Source organism: Leptonotus elevatus, chromosome 3 (genome assembly GCF_054856555.1).
Source record: "Leptonotus elevatus isolate MCC_2025b chromosome 3, RoL_Lele_1.0, whole genome shotgun sequence".
Classification (NCBI taxonomy): domain Eukaryota; kingdom Metazoa; phylum Chordata; class Actinopteri; order Syngnathiformes; family Syngnathidae; genus Leptonotus; species Leptonotus elevatus.
This window is the reverse complement of record NC_141241.1, coordinates 29,109,868-29,134,033: the sequence shown is the minus strand read 5'-3', so window position 1 is coordinate 29,134,033 and position 24,166 is coordinate 29,109,868. Positions and strand designations below refer to the sequence as shown.

At 38.7% G+C, this 24,166-nt stretch overlaps 1 protein-coding gene across 2 annotated transcripts; it reads right to left on the bottom strand.

Annotated features, from left to right (window-relative positions):
• Positions 1-776: 776 nt before the first annotated feature.
• Positions 777-23,221, bottom strand: fah (fumarylacetoacetate hydrolase (fumarylacetoacetase)). Of its 2 annotated transcripts, none has more exons than XM_086071540.1 (14): positions 22,502-23,221; positions 22,184-22,294; positions 19,694-19,815; positions 17,398-17,447; positions 16,317-16,407; positions 15,140-15,237; positions 14,774-14,865; positions 14,596-14,695; positions 5,437-5,567; positions 3,546-3,621; positions 3,149-3,195; positions 2,718-2,819; positions 1,427-1,544; positions 777-1,164 (listed from the first exon to the last, which is right to left on the bottom strand). In XM_086071540.1, the coding sequence occupies exons 1-14, from the start codon at positions 22,580-22,582 to the stop codon at positions 1,088-1,090; spliced, it is 1,296 nt and encodes a 431-aa protein (XP_085927666.1). In that variant the 5' UTR covers positions 22,583-23,221; the 3' UTR covers positions 777-1,087. The 2 variants fall into 2 exon arrangements, with proteins under 2 accessions (XP_085927666.1, XP_085927667.1); XM_086071541.1 differs by having other exon boundaries at positions 14,813-14,865; positions 22,502-23,219.
• Positions 23,222-24,166: the final 945 nt, after the last annotated feature.

Sequence of the window (24,166 nt, the reverse complement as noted above, 5' to 3'; positions counted from 1 at the left end):
CAAAATGGGTGTCCGTCATTGACCTCATTATTTTTATTACTTTGTATATGTATCTTACACAAATATATTGTACATAGTTTGAATTTTTTTTGTAGTTAATAATGTCAGCACAGATTACACTAAACAGTTGTATTGCATTGTACTTATGCTATTTATTTGTATTACTTGTACTTGTCTGGGGCGGTGGGGGCTACAATTTACACTTTCGCCTAGGGCACCAAATCACCTAGCCCTGCTAGCGCGGGTAAGCTATTTACAATCACCAGCTGGTCAAACACGAAATATGAGTTATTTACTGAATTCATAATACAAAACACCACCCTAACATAACATGATAATAATATTGTAGTAATGTGACCTTCAAAGTTGTTTTGGGCTAGAGAACAAAATATACAACGTGATATGTTTTTCTTTCCCTGCTAGCATTTGCTTCAAGCTTGTGCAGGTGTTTCAACTTTTGTGGTGACAATGGTTGACCGGTGGCTGACATCGGCTTCCCTGATTGGTAGCATCAGAGGCTCAACCCCTTTTAAAAAGCAGACCTGTGATGACGACAGGAGGGAAATTTCATCTCTCCTTCCAACCGGTCACAATTTAGAGAAATGTACGTAACTACCACTGCGACTTGAGACTTCAGGGAGTTAGGGCCCCCGACTTCATCATGACCCCTTAATAACAGTGGCCATTCAGAATGTGACAGTGATTTAAGAGAGCTTCAAAACTAACGGTAACATGATAAACTCTAGAGCAAATATAGAAGCAGAAAAACAAAAACATAATTTTAAAAAAAAGTAGTACGCTTTTATTATTGATTCAGAAATAATAAAAATCTATAATACTGATTCTGGTACATGCCATGAAACAATCTCTCTGTTGGATACATATTGCAGAGGATTCCAGTAACAAGGTCACCCTTGGTCTATGGTGCTCTGAGAAACACATGAATAATTAACTGAGGCTCATATCACGTTATTTGAGCAGCATGTGAAACAGTGTGTGTCATATTATGTATGTGTGCATGTGCCTGCTGAATATTTACTATCCACAAAGGAACATATTCCTATTCACACAAAACATCCTGCTGGGTTCAGTGTTGCAGGGCAGGGAGGATGACCCCAGTGCAGGACCCAAAACCCACCCTGTAACCGTCTCTTTCGCAGTGACCTGGTAAGAGAAAAACGCATCTGATGATGAAGCCACTTCATGTTTCCCTCCATCTATTCTATCTTCATCTGACCCCAGTTATTATGTCCATAGAAATCACATTAGCTGTTATATATATGGATTTAATTTAATCTTCATTAGGCTTATTGATCTTCGGCCAGGCTTTGGCTGACCGAAACCAACTCATTCTTTATTTTAACCAACTGATAAGAGTGTCTATTTTGTTGTTTCCTGATCAGTATGATGATTTGTTACTTTTAACCTGTAATGGTGACTTCATCTCCATCCCGTAGGAAGGTTCTGGTTTCTCTTCCACCAAGATCAATGCTCTTGGATCCCCTCCATGATAGTTCCAGCATGGAGCCAAAACTCTTTGGATCCTTTTGGGAGACAGTTTATGTGCACTGTATATTAGATGGATACCACAAATGTACCACAAGAGCAAAGTTTATGATATACTTCAAGGACCCTATTAGCTCCTTTCTAAAATTCTTATTTTGTGCATAGTATGTAATAAACATAAAATGCAATTTATTAAGGGACGAAAAACATTGAAAGCTATGAAAAGTTCTGAGGGAACCCTGCTACTACCCTGGCTACCTGGTCCTTTGTTTCATTTTTTTCTTAGAAATAAATATTTCCGTTTGAATGATAATATATATATATATTATGTGAGAAGTCCTTATGTATAAGTAAATTATGAGTAACAAAAAAATATGTACTATTGAACATTTAAAAAATTTAAACTTTCAGCTTCGCTCTACTATATCCTATAATTTTTAAAGTGAAGCAACAGAATAACTGCAAAACACAAAAAAAATTCAAATTAGAATATGTAAAACTGAAAGAAAAAAATCAGCATTCAGATACCGGTAAGTCTTTAATTGGCAAGATTGGTTTCTTCGGTCTGGCATTATCTGCCCTGGTTTTGAGAAGATTCTTTCTAAGAGGACTGATGTTGCTACAATATACAGTCATTGTAGGCTACAGTTGACAAATCACGAGCGTGCACACTGCAGTGCACGCAGGAACTGGAGCTTGTATTAATTTGCATGGTGCACCGCACGAGGGAAGCTTGAGCATCTATTAATGATCAAATATCTACCCTTCCCCCCCTCTGGCCAGTACAGAAAGAACGAGAAGGCAGCTCCCACCTAGGAGCCGGCTCCTGTCGTTTTACTTGTTTGCGAACGACACATCACTACTTAGCGCCACTGAGCCGAAAAGAGCACACGACAATGACATGTAACATGACATGGCCAAGACTATTTATTTGTCACTGCTGTTATTATGTACAAAACACAATATTGTAGTGATCTTTTTACCCCCAATTAAGAGCTTCTTTATTTTTTTTATTTTTTTTTACAAAATTGTGAGTTTTATTTATTTTTATTGCCAACCTCCCCACAATATTGTGATAATTAGCATATTTTGAGGTTCATATCGTGATATTTATTGTATTGTGACGTTTGGATATCATTACTTCCCTAGTTACGATATATACAGGTAGCCTATATGAATGAAATGTAATGTCTGTGTCGTCAGACACTTACATGTCCACTAATGGTGCCAGAAGCCAGCAGGTCTCCAGGTCTGACGTTGCAGCCATTGACTGTGTGATGAGCGAGCTGCTGCTTCATTGTCCAGTACATGTACTAAAAACATGGAAGAGATGAGCATTTTATCAGAAGCAGACGTAAAGAGAAGCGTTCAGGACTCACAGGATGTCATCACTGCTCTCTTGACTGGTTTCGGTAAGAGACCAGACTACCTGTCAAATAATCATTTTGTTGCGATAGTAGGTGTATCTCTGGCCATGTTTTGGCTAAAGGTTTGGGGTGGTCTTTTTTTTTTTAAAATAGATAGCTATTAATGTATGTAGGCATTTAATGTATTTAGGATTACAGTACTGTACTCATTTTAATTTTGGATTTAGGCTTTAGTTAATAGCAATTGTTAGTTAATTTAACATGGAAAATATTACCTTGAAGTTTGAATTGCAGATGTTCAAAGATTCTTTCATAAGTTGCCCTGAAGGAGAGAAAAAAAATATGACTAAACAAGTTTCACTACATAATACCTATAACATATACCCACCAGACACAACATGCACAATCTAATGATGAGTTAAGTATGAAATGAACAGTGTGTTCTCATTTTCAGTAGATGTAAAACTGTTTTTCAACCAACTCAGAACATGTGCGCCTGTGTTGGAAAATTATGTGAGCAGAAAGGGTTAAAATACTTTTGGTAAAGAATAGGATGAATCACATTGTATAATATGAAACCAAGTGTATGAAAGACCGGAATAATTGTGTAACCCTCAGTGTACAGTATGTGAGTCAGCTGACAGAGCGAAACAAACTTTGTGTCTTCCATACCTTTTAGTGATACAAACAGATTGATGTTGAATGTGTATGGATCTTCATGTCGGAGGTAGGGGAGTGGTTGTGGATCCTGCAAGAATGGATTGGGTGGGGGCGGGGGGTTAAAAAAACGAAATTATATAGCAATCATAAAAAGTCATTCTAGACTTCCGGCGGACGTGTTCGATGTAGGACGTGTGTAACGGGAGGTCTTGGTGAATGTGATTATAAATACGTTTATTGACATCATAGCTTGACCACAGTGCGCTGTTGTGAAGTGTTGGGATTGTGACTTGTTACTATACGTCGGCCAAATTGAAATTCCAAGTATGTCGAGTCTTAGGATGAAGACTGACTCCGCCAAGTCTGGTCGCGGTAGGCCGGACCCTGAGAAGCCGAAGGCTAATGAGGAGATGCTACGCTGCATCAAACTAATGATGGACGAGCAACGAACGGCGATTGTCTCCAAATTCGATATCTGAGTCAATTAGGAAGGCTCGAATCTCGACCGCTTTTAAACCGATGGAAGCTAGAGTGCAAACTGAGGTGGGTAAGCTAACTGCGCGGGTAGACTCGCTGAATTAAAAGAGCGAGGATTTGGAGGTATGCACCAGGTGGAACAATATTTGTTCGGTGGGCCTGCCTGAAGGATCTTAAGGACTGAAACCCACACAATTCGTCGCTGAACTTTTACAAGGTTTATTGGGACTCGACAAGAAACCCGCACTGGATAGGGCCCACAGCACACTACGAGCTAAACCGAAGGAGGGCAAACCATCGCGTCCGATGGTCATCAGGGTGACGAAGTTCTTTATTTTGTGAAATTGGAAAATATTAGACTAACTTTACCTAAAAAAGCATCGTCATTTCACAAAATAGAACTCCCTTTTTGTCTTCTGTTAACACTGCAAATTGTCAGATTATGCCTCAGTAAGGCCTTTCAGTTCACCTTAATTTCTATTTGGATTGTTTATTCATGCACATGTTTTCTTTATTAATGGCCAGATGTGCATTTGTTTTGTCTGAAATCTGTATTTTATGACTCGTATTTAACTTTCATATGTCCAGGTTTGCCTAGAGTAGATGACGGGGTGGGTGATCTGGGATATTTCTCATCTGTTGTGAATACTGTTGGACGTTGGCATTTTATTCTATGTGAAAACTCAATAAACAGACGGTTCAAAAAAATTAATTCTATTAAATAATTTAACAAACATATAATAATGAAAACATACATTCTAACCACAAAATATTAGAAATCTGGCCCATGCTACAGCACACACATCATTACACATATCCATCCATCTTCTTGACCGCTTGTCCTCACAAGGATTGCAGGAGGCGCTGGATCCTATCCCAGCTGGCTTCGGGCAGTAGGCAGGGTAAACCCTGAACTGGTTGCCAGCCAATCACAGGGCACACAGAGACAAAGAACCATCCACACTCACAATCACACCTATGGACAATTTGGAGTGTTCAATTAACCTGCCATGCATGTCTTTGGATTGTGGGAGGAAACCGGAGTACCCGGAGAAAACCCACGCAAGCACGGGGAGAACATGCAATTTCCACCCAGAAAGGCTGAAGCCTGGACTCACGTCCTCTGCACTGGCACGTGCCTAACCAGTCAGCCTGATTTTTACATTTTTGAGGCGGGATTCACAACCTTTATCTGATGTTTTTACTGTGTGTTTTTCACACGCCGTTTTTTTTAAAGGGAATTAGAGGAGGCACTTCGATTGGCTGTGTTAATGCCCACAATTGTGCAAACTGCCCGTTTCTAACTGTGCCAAGCTTCGTGCATCTGCAAAAATACCAACACTTGGTGTAGCCCGGCCATTGGCACAGTTAGACTTGCGCTGGGCATGAATATAGAGCCTGTAGTGTTTGCATCCACGGTTATGACCTGAATGGGATTCTGCTCCGCAAAGGGTAACAAGGCCTCCATGGGGACCACCCAAGGTGAGATGGTTGTTCCAAAATTCTTCCCCAGGAATGGACCCAAAGGAACATACTCCCAAGCTTGGATGTCTCGAGCTGGAAGAGATTATACATGAGCATGAATGTTTATGGTCTTTTTACCCAGATAGCAAGCAGACAGGTCAATATTCTTTACATTCAAACCTCTTTCCTCATTGCCCCATCTATGAATTTATTGGAGAGGGGGACTAGAAAGTGTGTTTGTGTGTGTTTGATGACTAATCTCCAGAGCAGGAATGGGCAAGCGGCAGCCCCCGCCCATACTCGTAGTGGCACAATTTTTTAGGGCCCGAGCAGCTACCGTTGCGAGGTCCCTATCTTCTTCTTTTTCGTCTTTGCAATCGATCTCATTTTTGGGCACCTAAACATTTACGAAAACTCACCAAACCTTGCTCACTCTTCGGGGTCCGCGAAAAATTTGATATTATGAAGTTGCCATAACAACATAATAACAAATAGCGGCCTCTAGCGTGGAAAAATATGCACCAATCCCGGTACGTTTGACCGGGGGCTACTAAAATTGGAAGGCACGTGACGCGCCGCAAGACACAAAAAAAAGCCAGTAGAAGCCATATCCTAAAATGTACAGGAAGTGAGCTATGAATTTTTGAATGTAAAATTTTGGCCCATTTTTGCACATTCACTGTGGTCATTCTTTTTGCCCATTTGCCAACAGTTTTCATCCGATTTACTTCTAACTTGGCATACATCAGCTCAAGACCCGGGACAATAACTGGGGAAAAAATCTTTTTTGAAATACTATATGACGGGACCTCAATTTTTGCCTTAATATTTCCTTCATCAAAAAAGAGGAAATGCTTAATAACTCCGCTGTACAAGCTCCAAAAAATCTCAAACTTTCCATGCATTTTAATAGCCACGGCCTGAAAACATCTATATGATAATATTTGGTTATACATGTAGCGCCACCAAGTGGTGACAAGAAATGTCATACTTTACATTTTTATCTATTGTGCCGAGCCCTTTAGAGGGATCCAGTTGAAATTTTGTTAGGAAAGCCTTAAAATGTTGATCATGCCCAACACCGAATATTGTAACTTTTCGCCAAAGGGCGTGACTGATGATTCACCGTGACAATAAAAGCTGCTTGACCCAGATGATCCTATCTTCTCAAAATTTCACACATTTGATGAGAGTCTAGGTCTGAATACATCTGCGAACTTATACTTATTCGTACTTTTAGCGCCACCTACTGGCAATAAAAAAAAAAAAATCTTCAACTTTTTTCTCCAACCACGTTAACTGGATCTACCTCATATTTGCTCAGAAGAGTGTTTAGGCCTTCATGATGTCATAACACGAATATTGTGAGTTTTCGTGAATCGTTGTGGGCGTGGCAAGGTACTGTTTGCCAAGAAAACAACGCCAATTTTGAGGGCCTAAACATGCACAGAAACTCATGAAACTTGTCACAACTTGACCTTGCAAAATGAGCAATATTTTAGCATGTATTGTGCTATTTTTACAAAAATTACTCACTAGTGCCCCCTATAATTTTTTTACGAAGCAGCCCCGGTTGTACGTTTAAGCAAGATCTACGAAAAATAATTGGTATTTGAGGGAGCCAAAGACAACAACAAAATCTCTTGGACCCATATGCTTAAATGAACAGGAAGTGAGCTACAATTTTTTAATGTACGATTTTTGCAAATTTTTGAACATTTACAGGGGGCATACTCTTGCTCATTTCTCCTACACGTTTGATCCAATTGACTTCAATCTTGGCCTGGACCATGTCAAGCCCTGGGCCAGCAACAGGGGGAAAAATCTTGAGTTTTCTAAATACTATATGATGGGGGTGGGACATCATATTTTGTGCTTCATATTTCCTTCGCAATGAAAGACAAAATACGTAATAACTCCCCGGTATGCTCCAGAAAATCCCAAACTTCGCTTGTATGTTTATAGTTATAAATATAGCGCCCCCTAGCCCTTGGGTCGACAAAAAAAAAAAAAATTACGACACCTAATGTATTTTGTCCCAAATTTGGATACTCTTTTTAAGTGTGATAACTGTTATTAATGATTTTTTTTTTTTTACTTTCCACCACTCACTGTTCAGTGACATCAGAACAATCCATATATAAAATAACTTATTGATTTATTTATTTATGATGCCCTTGAGGGTCTTATCATTGACCAAAAAGCCTTACAAACTCATCACACCTGGCAAAAAAAATTCCATATGTAAAGGTTTATTATGCCATTTTCAACGAAATTCTGCTTCCAATGTGCCACTACCCCAACGTGCCACTACCCCAACGTGCCACTACCCCAACCTGCAAGTACCCCAAAGTGGCCCGGGCTGCAAGGGCCCTTTATAGATGCCCGCAGCTCTATTTTTAATTTGTTTTTTATTATAAAGATGTTTCCGTACTTGATCAGATTTTAGTTGTAAAAACATTATTTCTCTTTTGTAGGGCTGGGCAATTTTGCCTAAAAACTAAATCTCAGATTTTTAAACAATTTTTAACAATCAAAAAAATTTGATTTATGATTTTTTCCCCCCGATTTTATATTATTATTATTATTTTTAGTATTATTATTATTTTACATAAACCAAGAACTTTAAAAAGTGTTGCTTTTATTTTATCAGTTAACACAATTAACCATATTTCTTCTCTTGGAATCAATGTGCAAAACTTCTACCTTGAATCAAATACTTCTGGAAATGTAAATCAATGTGTTGATAAAGTAGAAAAGTACAACTTTTTTTGGTCAACTTTGTTTTATAAGCTAAACAGTGTTATTTGTGTCCCTCAATGACACAAATAAACATCACATTTTGGCTTTAATGTAGGAACCGAGATCTGAGCTTGTCATGCCCTCCAACTGTCTGCTGATTTTACAAGTACAAGTACTGTTATGTAAATTGAGGTGGCTGTTTTGCCATGACTGGCAAATTTCCTTTTAGCGTTATTTGATTGGCCAGTCCCCGGATTAAGAAAGTCTTGGCCTGCCGTAAATCGGCTATTTTACCGTGATTAGTCCGCTTCACCAAGTTCACCCCATCCTATAGATCTCCTTTCACTTTTTTTGTTATCAGCATTATTAGCCCACGATACTACATTTCATAAGGATTTTATGTCATAAACAACGCAGATGCTGATAAGTGTCACGGGCACGGCGAGTTAAAGTAAGCTTGTCTTTCATACCGCTGTTAGTGCTTGCAAAGTGAGTCCGTCTTGGCGAGATAGCGTACATGTTGCGACCACGCAGCGGCCTAAACGTGCACATTTGTGCTATTCACATATGCTTGTACGTGCACATTTGTGCTATTCACATATGCTTGTAAATGTCTATAAGCAATCAGGATAAAATATCCAATTAGAGCAGACTAAAGATTCCTCGCTCCGATGATTGACCAATGTTGGAGCCGTTAAGAGCAAAACTATCGCTAGCATTTGAGTTGCGGCAAAATAACCAATGCCTAAACAAATGGCGTGGGGCAACTTGAGAAATATACTTGCGGCTAGGTAGCATGAGTTGTACATATCTGGCTTCTCCCGTATTCAGCAGGTGGTGAAATTGAGTCTTATTAGCGAGGTGCAACGTGTCCGCTTTGGTGATCGCTCTTATTGTGCCCCTTTCTTGTCATACGTGCTTTCTTGTGTTAAATACTCCTCCACGGAACATGGTACACTGTTTTTTTCCCCGTTTTTTTTAGCGGGAGTTTGTTTGCTGTTATCCTCCTGTATGGAGTGTGTGAGGACAAGACTAGCAGAGCTAAAGCTACGGAAGCGCATGGGGGCGAAAGCCACGGGCGCAGCGCAACGAAAGGGGGAAAAAAAACTTGATTTTATAATTTTTTTAATCGTCCACAACAAAGCCCTACCCTCTAGATTGCTCTTCAATCAGAGAGCACGAGAGGCTGCATCACGTCAGCACCAAAAGCTAATCAGATCAAGAAATCTGTGTCTTTCAAGTAAAATAGGAAGCAAGTTTTATGTTCACCAAATAAAAATGCAAATCGATGTGCTTAGTGCATTTAGATGCTATTAGCCATGAAAGATTTTAACCTAAGTCTCCATTGTTTACACCTATGCTCATGGCTTGCTGCTCATTTGAGTTTCTTGTCTTTCAATTTCCTTGGGTATCGTTTGTGGACTGAGTCTGCTGATGTGCACCTGCAAACTATTGTAATCTTTGAGGGTTTATTTGCCCAGCAGCGGTAGAAAAGACTTGTCAGATTACTAGCTTTGCTTACTGTCATGCGTGTCACCTTTTGGAGGTTTTCCAATTAATAGCAGTTCCCATTCCACGCTTTCATTCTAGTACTCCTTTATTGACAAACGGATATCTTGAAATAAGAAGTAAAGGGAAAATAATGACAAGAAGTTATTCAATACTCATGCCCTTAACTTATTGTATGACTGTTAAAGTTACAAATTAGACGTGTGACATTAGCAGGGTTGGGAGGGTTACTTTTAAAATGTATTACGTTAGTTACAAGTTACCTGCTAAAAACTGTAGTTATTAGCGCAATCCAAGTACCATAATATTAAAGTAATGTAACTGGATTATTTTGGATTACTCCAATACCAAGTATGCTCATGAAGACAAAAGATAAAAATAAACGGACAGACAGACAGACAGAGGGAGAGGGAGAGAGAGAGAGAGAGAGAGAGAGAGAGAGAGAGAGAGAGAGAGAGAGATATGATAGATTGACTACATTCAATATGGCGGAGAGGCTGACGTATGGTGTAATGGACACAATTGTGCAACGAGGTGTCTATGGGCACAAGATCAGTAGCCGTAGCCGGTCGGAGGTTGCGTTTACGGTGAGCGCCTCAGACAGAAACGTTTGCTGACCAACCGCATGCATTTGATAACAGTTAATATTTAATAAGGCAATGACGCCAAGGATGTTGAAATCACTTCTGCTTCAGACAACTGAAACATAGATTAAATAGACTGTATTAAGTCTACAGATGCATAATGGCCGCTATGCGGGCTGCTAAACAAGCGCTTAGGAAAGAAATAAAGCGAAGGGTTGCACTCTTAAATCAGCAGGAAAAACACCGACAGTCTTTAATCGTTTGCCAAAAGGTGAGAGAGAGAGAGAGAGAGAGAGAGAGAGAGAGAGAGAGAGAGAGAGAGAGAGAGAGAGAGAGAGAGAGAGAGAGAGAGAGAGTCACTGAATATAAAACTGATTTATAAATCAATTAAATTTAAAGGTTAATGCTCATAAGGGGTCTAATCGTCATTTCAAAAGTAGAGTAGAGTAACTGATACTGATGTCCAGGCTTGGGGAGTAACGGAATAAGTACCACAATTACGTATTCACAATACAAAAAAAATGTAACAGTATTCCGATACAGTACAAGAAAAATCAGGTTACAGCAGATACATTTATTAAATTATGGATGGATAGGTAGGTAGATAGATAGATAGATAGATAGATAGATAGATAGATAGATAGATAGATAGATAGATAGATAGATAGATAGATAGATAGATAGATAGATAGATAGATAGATAGATAGATAGATAGATAGATAGACAGATAGTCATCTAATGAGGTAAAGTAAAGATTTGCTTGCTAACAAAGCTGTTGTTGCTGTAATGTGGAATGGGGGAAAAGGGACAAATTATGCTTTTAAAAGCACCATATTCCATGGTAGCTCATTTCACCCACACACTAATAATATGAGGATGACAATACGTGACATCTACTGCAAAATGAACTGTGGATCACATACATTATGGTGAAGCGGCGGCTAGCAAGAAGCTTAGCGTAGCATGCCGCAGGACTTTCAGCTCAAACCTTTTCTTTGTTAAAGATAAAATCGGACCTTCAGCAAGCCAAGTGTGTTCCAAATAGTAAATACCGGTAAATAGCTTTTAAACTGACACAACACAATCACTATCGCTCTCTTGTTCTCTCTATTGTTCTCGTTCTCTCTCTCTCTCTCTCTCTCTCTCTTTCTCATCATATAAATTGCAATCTCTCGAAATACATCCCCCATTTTTAATAAACCTATATACCTGTAATCTGATTTTTCCTGTACTGTAACGGAATACAGTTACATTTTTTGGGGTATTCTGAATACGTAACAGCGGTACTTGTATTCCGTTACTCCCCAAGCCTGGACATCTGTATCAGTTATTATTGTTTAACGAAAAAAGTTGTATTGTTTTTCTACATAACTGTAGACCGGTTATCGTCTGAATATATAGTACTTGATAATTGTGTCAACGATAAAGTAAGCCTATGCTTTTTTCAAGCTGCTAGCAAGATGTAAAGGAAGACCCACTTCACTCTTCCCCTCGCAACTCTGACTAAAGCCACAGCCCTCACAAATGTGCACACGACAGAAACGCTGTAAAACGTGCACTGTAAACGAGATTACATTAGCCACGGCTGCTAGGTTGGTAGCATGATTTATTCATGTTGGGAAGAAGTCAGTCTTGCCAAATCCAAATCAGTTCCAGTCTCGGGACGTTGACTACCTAAATGCTAACATGTTTTAAGACACGTCATGACTCGTGACACGCATCCTGTGGCACCTCCAAAATAAAAGTCACTACACACTCCACCTGTCAATACCCCTTTATTGTGACAAGGTGCGACACGACAGGCGCACACGACTGCACCGGTGGAAACGGCTTACGCTACACAACAGGGCCAGCCCTAGGTGATTTGGTGCCCTAGGCGAAAGTGTAGATTGTTGACCCCCCAGACAACTATAAGTAATACAAATACATAGCATAAGTACAGTGCAATACTGTTTAGTGCAATTTGTGCTGACATTGTTAACTACAAAATGTTTTCAAATTATGTACAATATATTTGTGTAAGATACATATAAAAAGTAACAAAAATAATAAGATCAATGACCGACGCCCATTTTGTTAACAATTGACGGGAAACTTCGAAAAATTGATGAAAATTAACGCTATTTTGATGTTTATTTTTAAAGACAATTTTGATTGACTGACATACATGCCTCTACCCTGGCCCGTTTTTCCTCCTCCTCTTTTCGCCGCTTCCTTTATGCAGTACCTGAGGGCTTGGACCTTTTCATTGTAAAGGTTTTTGATGTATAGACAACAACATAAGCGAGCCATCCATCTATCAATAGCACTAACACTCTGAGATGATGCGCGACCCCTCCCCCTACCATTCACTGTAAACAGCAGGAGCAGGTCAGATTCAGGGTGCCAGGTCATGATCTCATATTTACTAGACTAGAAGTCATAAAAAAATAATTATTATATAAAATAGATATGCAGTATAATATATATATAAATAAAGTAATGTAATAATGTAAAATAAATCAAATATATATGCTCTATAACATTTTGTATCATCCTCGGTTGAAATAAAGGTGGTCTCTCCAACTGATGGTTCACAACTTTTTTTAAACCTTCCTTTGTGTGAACACACTGTAAGAGCTACAGTACAAATAAACAAAAATTAATAACTCAAACGGTATGTTGTGTGTATCCTTTTACCGTATTTAAACCATATTTTAGGGCAACCATATTCCAATTTCCAAAAAAATAGGACACTTGCCCTGGCCTTGAAATTGTGGAACCAGTTGCAGTTACACAGTGTACTTCACTTCCTATTAGTCACGCAATACCAACCGGACATTTTCATGAATTTAGAAAACCCCCGGACGCCCCAACAGGACGTAAAAAAATGATCAGTCCTCTCAGAGGAGGACACATTTGGCCACCCAACCATATACTATAAATTAATTGCCTTAAATTATTACCTTTTATAGCCTTGACAATCTCTTGAGTACAATTTATATTGTAAATAAACATATTAACCTTGCCTATTGCCTTTATAAATACCTTAAAACAAAAATAAGCCATACAAAAATACAGACTCTTAGTCAAGAATCTTGAGCAATAGCATTGCTAAATATTTACCAAGGAGCGTTAGCACACTCCAGTGGATGAAACCGGTAAGGTTTTACTATGCAGTAAATTACACAATGAACATGAAATATAGCAACATTAGGTAAACAATGAAACATTGCTCCAATACAAACGGTGCTAAAGAATCGTTCACTGAATTGGTTGTAAACTTCAGTTTTCTCTGATTTCCTGTGGCACGCACACGTCTTCCCTGCACTTGGAAGACGGCGCTACTAAGTACGTCGGTTACTTATGTCAGTTACTACCGGTTTATGAGACCTTTTTCTGTATCCTTCAAAATAAAAGTATCAACTATATTATAATACCACAATAAAACAACGCAATTCTGCAATACAAAATTGCAAAAACAAAAATAATAGCAGGGTCATTTACATATTTTATTTTAGAAAACCTGAGGGGGGAAAATATTTTGTATCTTTTTCTTTTTTTTTTGCCCTGCATTTTGGCGCCCCCTCCACTAAATCTCGTCCTCGGCGACCACCTAGTTTGCCTATGCCCTCGGCCGGCCCTGCACAAGCACACTGGAACAATTCAAAAGCACTTTTTTAGACTTGTTGTGTTTTCAGTTCACACTTGCTTATTTTTTTACACTTCGGGTCAACCTGCAGCCATCCTTAATGTGGCCATTAGTCATCATGGTAATGAAATCCACACTCGTCATTGGCCCAGCCGTTTCTGGGAAGGGGTGGCCAATGATTCACTTTCATGAAGCAGGGCTGCTCTCTCAAAAAAAGGCTTATTTCAACACGGATGCGTTAAGTGAAATACAATTCTTGATCACGAAGCTATGGCAAAGACCATTTGTGAGAATACATGAGGACTCTTTTAAATTGTAAATAATACAATATACAAAGTGTATCCGTATCCAAGCTTCTTTGACTAAGTAAAGCATTATTCCACACATTAAACGACAAGGCATTAGCAATTGGTTTACTTCTTGATTTAAAGATGTCATATTATGTATAGACAATACAGTGCAAGATGTAATGTGGAGCACTTTTGGTCCATCTGTCCATCAATTTTCTATTCCACTTATCCTGTTGCGGGTCATGCAGTTGCGCACTAATTTTTACTAAATCCAACATAAAGCACTTAACTTACTGCACTGCCCTCACCTACTTATTATTGTGCATTTAATGTTGATGAGTGATACATGTGCAGATGTTCTTACCACTCCAATCGTTCATGAGTACCATGCCAAAGATGTGTTCATGGGCTTTCTCAATAGGGATTGGCTCCCCAAGCAAATTCCTCCCTCCAACAAAGAAAGCCTACACACAGAATAAAACATGTATCTTTTTAGATATTAAAAGAAATTTCAATTTCAATGAAGTGAGCGAGAGATTTACAAGCATGCACGTGATTAGATGAGCGAAAGCTATAATCACCATCTCCAACTCAATGTCCAATTGCTTTGATGGGCCAAAAACAGGAGGTTTTGCTGCGACGAAGGAAAGTAACATTGCTGTAAATTCAGTCTGTATGTTTACTTGTACTGTTCTGTGTTCATTATTCATTTGGATAATGTAATATATAACAATGAAAAATTCAATAATATATTAAAAGGTGAAGGCTTTTTCTTTAACCAAACTATTACAATCTACAGTAAATATTTAACTACACAAACTCACATTGATGGACATTAGTGCGTATGTGGTTCATTTACATTTGGTCAACATTTATCAGCAAAGTCAGTGTAATGAATTTAAAGATACTCTGATCAGGTCTCATCTGTCCCAACGGTCGCCGAATGGGGGTGCCAGAAACAACCACTGATGATGCTCTTCCATGATATCCCACAGGAAGGCTCAACCTGAACAAAATAAAGTGCTGATTAAGAGAAAATAATAAATAATTAAGTTGTTTTAACTGATGTTTTCAATGTCATAATAATCTGAGGGACATTCTGAAATATGATTATACAAGTAGAACCAGGTTCTTTTGTGCAACATTCATGTCTGACCTCTGATTTATAGATAAAACAGTTTTGTCACGCACGGATAAAAGTATATAATAGTAAGCTCTTAACTATGTAAATGTTGCACAATTATTGAATTAAAAAACATGACAGAATGACCATGAAGCAGATGAGAATACTATCCTGTTAAGCATTTTCTCTGCATTGCTTTGTCGGAGCCCAAGAGAGAGTGATGCCTGAGCATGCCTTCCATGAGAGCCTAGGAATAAATGAAGGATGTTTGTGCTTCGCAACTGAGGCAGCCAAAGGCTACACTTATGCTGCTGTGGTACAATGCCCTTGTATTAATATGGGCAACGGCTATATCAATAAAATGAACTTTGGATCGTGCCTGTACATATCATTGATGCAAAGAGCATTGGATCGTGCCTGTACATATCATTGATGCAAAGAGCACTGGGCAGTTGGTTCCACTGTCCACACAGTCCTCTCTCGAACAGCGCTTGCCTGCAGATGTTATACCATTGAAGTTATAGTAAGTTATAGATTATTTATAGAAATAAAAATCATGAATAGTCCTTGCTACATCCAAGGAGTAATTTTTTTTTAATTATGTAGACTGCTTTTGATAATCTTTTGGTCAAAATTTTTGACCAAAAGTCAATTGTGTATTTTGTAAATATATCTATAAAAGGACCACTTGTTAGCAATTAAGTCATTCATTATTTATTATTTAAAAAGCTGCACTTTGCCACGTAAATCGTAAATTAAATCTTGCCATGGGTGGTGGCTTGGACTCCTATAAGTTAATAGCTTTTTGGGGCGTCCTATTTCACAAATTAAAACTAAAATGTATATTCCGTCGTGAGACTTTGTTGATCGCACGGATGTGAGATTGTATTTATGAATTGTGTGATATTGTGAAATAAACAAATGATCAAACAAAACAAACAGGAGTATTAATATTAGTTTACCAGTTTGGCATTAGAGCATTTTCCTTTCCACGAAACATGGTGCCAACATTAGTTGCATGATCCTTGGATGAATAGAAGTCAGTGTAATCACCTGTAAAAAAAAAAAATCAAAGTCACATAAATCACAGTGATTAACAGGCTGAAAATGTAACAATTAAAGCAAAATGTAATGTTATTTCATCTAGCAGAAACCAGATATCATGAATAATTTTCTCCCACATTTGAAGAAAACACTGCTACCTAGTGCTAATAAGTGTTAATGAATGAGCCGCTCCTAAAATCGAACAGCCCTGCTAATTCAGCAGCTATGTCATTACATTGCATTCATATTTGACCCAAGGTCTTATCTTTTGGCTCGTGACATGTTAGAGTTGCCCAATAAGTAACTTTTTGCCCTCTGTTTAATAATGTTCTCCTTCATTTTCAACACCTCTTTGGATTATTAACTTCCACAGAGAGAATCACATGCAATTTGTAATTTTTTTGCTTTTGTGTAAGTTGACCAAATAGTATCTGACACATTTCATCAAGGCACCTGGTAACTGTTTTAAATTGTGAACACGCACATTTGATCTTTTAATTGTTTAATTTCAAATCTATCCATCCATCCAGCCATTCATACCTGAATAGCTTATCCTCACATGGGTCGCAGGTGTACTGGAGTCTACCCCAGCTGTCTTTGGGCAGTAGGCGGGGTATCCCCTGAACTGGTTGCCAGCCAATTGCAAGGCATTCACAGACAAACAACCACTCACACTCACAATCACACCTAAGGACAATTTACAGTGTTCGTTCAATTAATGCAGGGTTTTTGGAATGTGGGAGGATACTAGAGTAGCCGGAGAAAAGCCACATACGGGGAGACCATGCAAACTCCACTCAGGAAGGCCGGAGCCCGGATTCGATCTCATGACCCATGCCCTAGGAGGCGGACGTGCTAATCAATCGACCACTGTGCCGCCCTAATTTCAAATCTCCCTGAATTGTAATAATTCTCTGAGATAATTTTCTATTTGGCCAAGTAGTACATTTATTGTGTGTCTGTGTTGATTTTGTGCACATGTGTGTACTGTAGACTTACCAATATCTGCAGGAAGATGCATAATGGCAGCGCTCTGAGGGACAAAAGCTCTGCAGACAAAAAAGAAAAAAGTTACCAGTAAGTTAAAACAAGAACATAATATACTGAGCAACCATAAAGCAATTAATTTAATAATGCATCAGATTTATATAGCGGTTTTCTAGACACTCAAAGACGTTTTACAATGCAATGGATACATTATTCAAACTCTCACACATTCACACTGTGGTGGCGGTAAGCTACTTAAGTAGCCACAGCTGCCTTGGGGCAGGCTGACGGAAGCGTGGCTGCAAGTGTGCGCCTATGGCACCTCCGACCACCACCAAACATTCGCACCTTCCATACACCAGTGTGAGTAGCACTGGAGGCAATGTGTGTGAAGTGCCTTGCCCAAGGACACAACGACAAATGACTCAAAGAGAGCGGGGATCAAACAGCCGACCTTCTGTTTACTGATTGACCGTCTCTACACCCTGAACCACGACCGCCAAATTAAATTAAATTAAATTAAGAAACGTATTTGATAACAAAAAAAAACCAACAATTGCCTAAGAAAAAAATAATACTTCTCCTTTGCATATCCTGTGCCAGAAAAAGAGGGGATGGAAGTGGAGAGTATGAAAAGTAAAAACAAACTAAAAAAAAAAACTGATGAAGAACAGGCAAACCAAAGTGCACACTCAAGGTGACTAAAACCAAAGTAGCTTACAAAATTACGAAATGAACATGCATTGGTAGCGTTTTAAAACATTTCAAATTAAATCAATGGTGTAGGAAAAAAAAGCTAAGTTTTTAACCTGGATTTAAAAGCATTTACACTTGTAGCTGACTTCACTTCTGTTGGCAGCTTATTCCATTTGTGTGCAGCATACCAGCAAAATGCAGCTTCACCATGTTTACTTAGAACTTTGGGCTCCACTAAAGAGCTCAGAGCTCTAGTGGGTTTTATATTCAATTAGCATTTCTTTAATGTATTCGAAATTTAGGATCCAAACCAGTCAGTAATTTATAGACCAATAGCAGAATTTTGAAATCTATTCTACAGCTGACTCGGAGCCAGTGTAAAGCCTTTAGGAGTGGAGTGATATGTTCGGATCTCTTTGTTTTGGTCATAACTCCATCTGCAGCGTTCTGAATGTGCTGCAACTGTCTAATGCTCTTTTGAGAGAGTCCAGTCAGAAGACCACAAATGTAATTACCTCATTCACTACCAGCCATTTTCACTGAAGCAACCCCCTTCGCTTCCGGCTGGTTTACTGGATTTTGACTGATTTTGCAAGGTCCACAGAATATTCTGTTCTATTGCTATAAAAAATAACAAATAAATACCAAAGGCAAGTTTAGAGTCTCTTCTTTCATCAGGAAAAAAAGTATATTTGTATCTGTTGTTTCCCAAACCTATTGGAAACATTGTAGAGAAGAGCTTATTGCAACATAGCCTTGGCTGATCTATTATTCTCTGCTGCCACATGCAGGCCATTTTTTGTAATAACTACCGTTTTTTGTAATAACTACCATTGCTTTAAGCGACCTCTTCAGGTCAGAAGCTGCATCAAAGCCTTTTGTATGCTCGAGCATTAAAAAAAAAACATAAAAAACATAAATACGTTTTTGGGGAGTCAAGGACAAAGTATTAAAAAACATATTTATACGTTTTGGGGTTTGAATGAGTTAAGTCTACTGGAGACAAAAGCGTAGATAGGCTTCTCTTGGTCTGCTTGGAGCATGCAGACCTTCAGTCGGGAGATGTTTTTCAGCTGGTAAGTAGTGATTGATTTGATATTGCTGAAAGTCAGCCATCCGAGATTTCGGGTTTGGTCTTTGGTTTCTACAGACAGTAACTGTAGGTGTTTTCTAACAGCAATTCTCTTTTCTTTATTGCCAAAGACAATTGCCTCCATTTTGTTTTGGTTTAGCTAAAGGACATTTAGGTTCAATTCAACCCCACCCAATTTCCCAGCTTTTTCAACAGTAGGCTATATTATGATCAACTGTATCAAATGCTGCACTGTGGTCCATTTAGTCAATGTAATAGTGAATGCATTGTGATTTTGGCCGGTCTTGCCCACTGTGATTTCACAAGTTGTCTGACTTCATAAATATGAAACACAATACACATTTTGAAGGTACAGTATGTGACACTGTTCTGACTGCTGTGAGGGACACGCTGACTTGTTTTGGCACCGTCAAGCATGGCAGGGATTTTACTGCGCTTAATGCCTTGTAGTATAATGTTGTATGTTCACAATCGTACAAAACAGTAGCTTGGTGAAAAAGATTAACTATACAGACTCACCTTCTACATAGAGTGCAGTCATCTCTTAGAGTGCTTTCATTGGCTGAGAGCAAAAACTGCAAAGTGCTTCTCGTCTCCTTCCATGCTTCATATCCCAGACCCATGAAAGCATTTAGTGTAGACTGACATATGGAGCATAATATCATATATACAGTCAAACACAACATTATGTATAAGCATGTAGAATTGGACAAGTCCTACAGTATGTAACATTGATTATTGTTTTAGAGTGTATAATATTATAAGTATTCTGCTTATGTACAGCTTACGCTACAACTATTGCAAGGTGTACTCATGCTAGGGTTGAAGAATGATTTAAAGAAAGATTACGATGCAACTTGAGTACCCTGTAGATACAGTAATATGTGTTAGTCTGCCCTATGACACACGCAGTATAATAGCACTGGGAGTCATACGTACTTGGTCACAACTCCACAATGTTTTTTGGTAAAAATGTTGATCATATAATTTTTAAACTTGCAAAAGTAAAAGGATAATGTTGTTTAATTCTGACTCCAGTAATACTATGGCAATCTTAGTGACATATTGAGGAAAATACTAGGGCTGGGCAATAAATATAATTAATTAGATTAATCAACATTATAAAAATCGAATCGTTGAAAATATGCTAAATCATGAAATCGAGGTGCATATTAAAAAATTAGGGCTGTCAAAATTAAAGCGTTAACTCTGGAGATTCATTTAAATTCTTTAAATCGTTTTAAAAAATAACTCAGTTAACTCAATTTAAATTACTTGCTGTTAGGGCCACCAGGGCGAAGATTGACAAACACAAACTATAGTTAGTTTTGCTTTCAGTTTTATTTGCTTGACGCTTCTTGGAGAAATCTCAAGTAATTAGTGGACTTTACAAAGCCAAATTCAAATAGCATATTAGTTGTATGTCTCTGGTGTATCATCTCAGAGCAAAATACCCTGGTCAAATTCCTTCCACAGGGCCTTGCAAATCAACCCTTCTGAAGTGTGCTGCTTGTCGGCAAAACTAAACCTGGAAGCGTTTTGGGAATTCTTTCTATGGGAAAAAATATGCCTTGAAAAGCTGAGCACATTTGGATTGTTTTGTTCAGCAGCTGTATTTTACAAAATAATTATATTCGGCAGTAAGTCGAATTAGTTTCCCGTGAGGGTTGCCCTTTGTCACCGATTCTGTTCATAACTTTTAAAGACAGAATTTCTAGGCGCAGTTGAGGGGGTCCAGTTTGGTGGCCTCAACATTGCATCTCTGCTTTTTGCAGATGATGTGTAGCTGTTGGCCGTGATCTCCAACACTCGCTGGAGCGTTTCGCAGCCGAGTGTGAAGCAGTTGGGATGAAAATCAGCACCTCCAAATCCGAGACCATGGTCCTCAGTCAAAAAATAGCTAAACCGAAAGGCAAAGCTCTCGATTTACCGGTCGATCTACATTCCTACCCTCATCTATGGTCACGAGCTGTGGGTTGTGACCGAAAGAACAAGATCCCGGATACAAGCGACGGAGTTTCCTCCGCAGGGTATCCGGGCTCTCCCTTAGAGAAAGGGTGAGAAGCTCGGTCATCCGGGAGGGACTCAGTGTCGAGCCGCTACTCCTCCGCGTTGAGAAGAACCAGTTAAGGTGGCTCGGGCATCTGGTTCGGATGCCTCCTGGACGCCTCCCTAGAGAGGTGTTCCAGACATGTTCCACCGGCGGGAGGCCCCGGGGACGACCCAGGACACGCTGGAGAGACTATGTCTCTCGGCTGGCCTGGGAACGCCTTGGGATCCTTTCGGAGTAGCTGGTTCAAGTGGCTGGGGAGAGTGAAGTCTGAGCTTCCCTGCTAAAACTGCTGCCCCCGCGACCCGACACGGATAAGCGGTAGATGATGGATGGATGGAATTCTATTCAAGGATCAAAGAAAGCTATCAGAACAGTCTTTGATTCTAAATATACTTTCTATTTGATTATTTTACATTAAATCATAGATTCTACTATATATATATATATATATATATATATATATATATATATATATATATATATATATATATATATATATATATATATATATATAATATAAGCAGAAGTGTGATTAATCGCGATTAATCATGGAAAATTGTGCGATTAATTAGTTTGAAAATTTTAAACCGCCTGACAGCATTAAACTAAATACATTTTTGTCTTTTTCTGGATTATTAAAAGTTGTCGTTCTTATGAACTGTTACATCCAAATGTTATTGTGAGTTGTAATTTTGCACAAGTGGCAGAATGCTATATGGGTGGTTTACAAGACATATTTACGCTAGCTCCCAACTACTTCTGATTCTGAATCAGTATACAGTACATAATTGTTGTCTGAACATTTTGCACAGGATTTATTTTTGAATAAATGAAATCTTTAAATAAATGTTTGTTGGGTTTATTAGATTAAAATCGATTAAAATCATAATCTTTATCAATCTTTTTCATAATCGCCCAGCCCGAAAATACTGTCCTTCACAATGCAAAACAATTACCTTTTGAAAGGCATCCTGATGTTTGGACATTATTGGTCCTTGAAACAGTGAGAGTATCACACCCAGGTCCAGTATCTGGTCTCCAATGGCGACACCAATGCGACGTTTGGGCTGAGGAAATAAAATATCTCAAATTAGCTCTGTGAGTCCTTGAGGATTCATTCTCACATTTTAGCATATACTGTAACAAAGCGTAATCATGCAAGAAAGAAAGTATTGTGTTAAAATTTGAAACCCATGTTTGGTCCTTTCTTGTTTAAATGGTAATTGGGGTGCACTTAAATGCAAGTCCATAGAACAAAGACCAAAAGCACTTACATTGTCCAATGTGGAGAATACGCCATATGGTAGGTTGTGGAAGGAGAAATCAGATGATGGTTCTACTTTTATAAAAGACATTTTCACTCCAGAGTTAGTATTAGTTTAACCTTGCTGAGTTACTGAGTGAGCACTGAGCAACATCTGCGAGAGTTTACAGATGTTGCAGCCTTTGGACCGGCCCGCCTGCTAACGCACATCCAATCACAGGCAGCCAGTCGGATCCACCCGAACTTGGGTCCTCTGAAGTTAATATAAACCAGTTTGTGGAATGACTTAGCACTTTTCCCCCCTTTACATTTAAGTAGCTGTGCATATAAGTTAAGATAAACCCATAAAGTAAAAGTCGTGCATGAACAACTTTACATTGTGATGTTATATGAACAGTACATTATACGTACGTCCAAGTGTTTACTAAATTAATTATTTAGGTTGACTTCCAACAGATATAAGATGTGTTATGGTTAGTTATTTGTTTGCGAAAGTTCTAACACGTGATGGTTTGAGCCGAGGACAACAGGCGTTGCTGGAGACGTGCGAATTTGGCGTTACCACGCGTCAAGGAAAAGTGTAGCGGTCTTGATTTATGCATGTAAAGTTGCAACAGCGCGTTGCCGTGTAATCCCCAAATCTCCCCCTAATATTTAATAAATCCATTCATTTTCTCAACTGCTTATCCTCACTTAAAAAAAGAAGAAAAACTTTCGAATTCATCTTCCGCGTTTTTGCGTCATTGTAGGTACACACCATACTGCTTGTAAATTGTAGCACAGAATCGTACGCTCACTTCGTCGCCATATTTGATGTGTCAAAGTGAAGCAACCGTTTGAATTCGGGATGCCTCATGCTTTTTCTTTTTTTTTTGTGGTGCACTCATATGTTCTCTCAGGCGAGGAAGCAAACTCACGCCAACCTCCACCCGGAGCCCTGGGATGCCTTATGCTTTTGGAGACGTGCGTTGAAGTTATAACGTAGCTCAGAATTGTCAATTGACATTTCTGATATTCCCGCCATGCAACGTAATGAAAATGCTTCCTTTGCACAGTGAAAACAGACAGTCGATTGTATTGCTTTTGCCTGTGACTAGCATACAAACCAGGAATATTGTTATAGTAGTCAAATGACATTTCATCACATTTTTAAATCAAAATATTCCTCACAAATCAAATTACACTGATCCGGAGTCCAATGCTTTTCAATGAGCGGAGAGCTTCTTTTCACCGAGTTGACCGCCATTTTGACATGCGACATAAGATCAGAATTGTCAATAGTCAATGCCATTAGGTTGATTAATTACTTTTGATTGTACTTGGCCATTATATCACTTTGCGGAAAGTGAACATTGTAATTTAATCATTTGTTAAATTGTTGATGTAAGTCACTGAATATAAAACTGATTTATAAATCAATTACATTTAAAGGTTAGTGCTCATAAAGGGTCTATTCATTTCAAAAGTAGAGTAGAGTAACTGATACTGATGTCCAGGCTTGGGGAGTAACGGAATAAATACCGCCATTACGTATTCAGAATACAATTTTTTTTAACAGTATTCCGATACAGTACAGATCAGATTACATCAGATACATTCATTAAAAATGAGGATTATTTCGAGAGATTGCAATTTCAACGATGAGAGAGAGAGAGGGAGAGAGAGATTGAGAGAG

Coding starts and splice junctions, on each gene's coding strand:
- fah (XM_086071540.1), bottom strand. CDS start 22,582: ATGTCTTTTATAAAAGTAGAACCATCATCTGATTTCTCCTTCCACAAC. Junction 14,866..15,139: donor ACAGATGAGACCTGATCAGA/GTATCTTTAAAT, acceptor CCTTCGTCGCAG/CAAAACCTCCTGTTTTTGGC. Junction 1,545..2,717: donor CTGGCACCATTAGTGGACAT/GTAAGTGTCTGA, acceptor GTCTCCCAAAAG/GATCCAAAGAGTTTTGGCTC.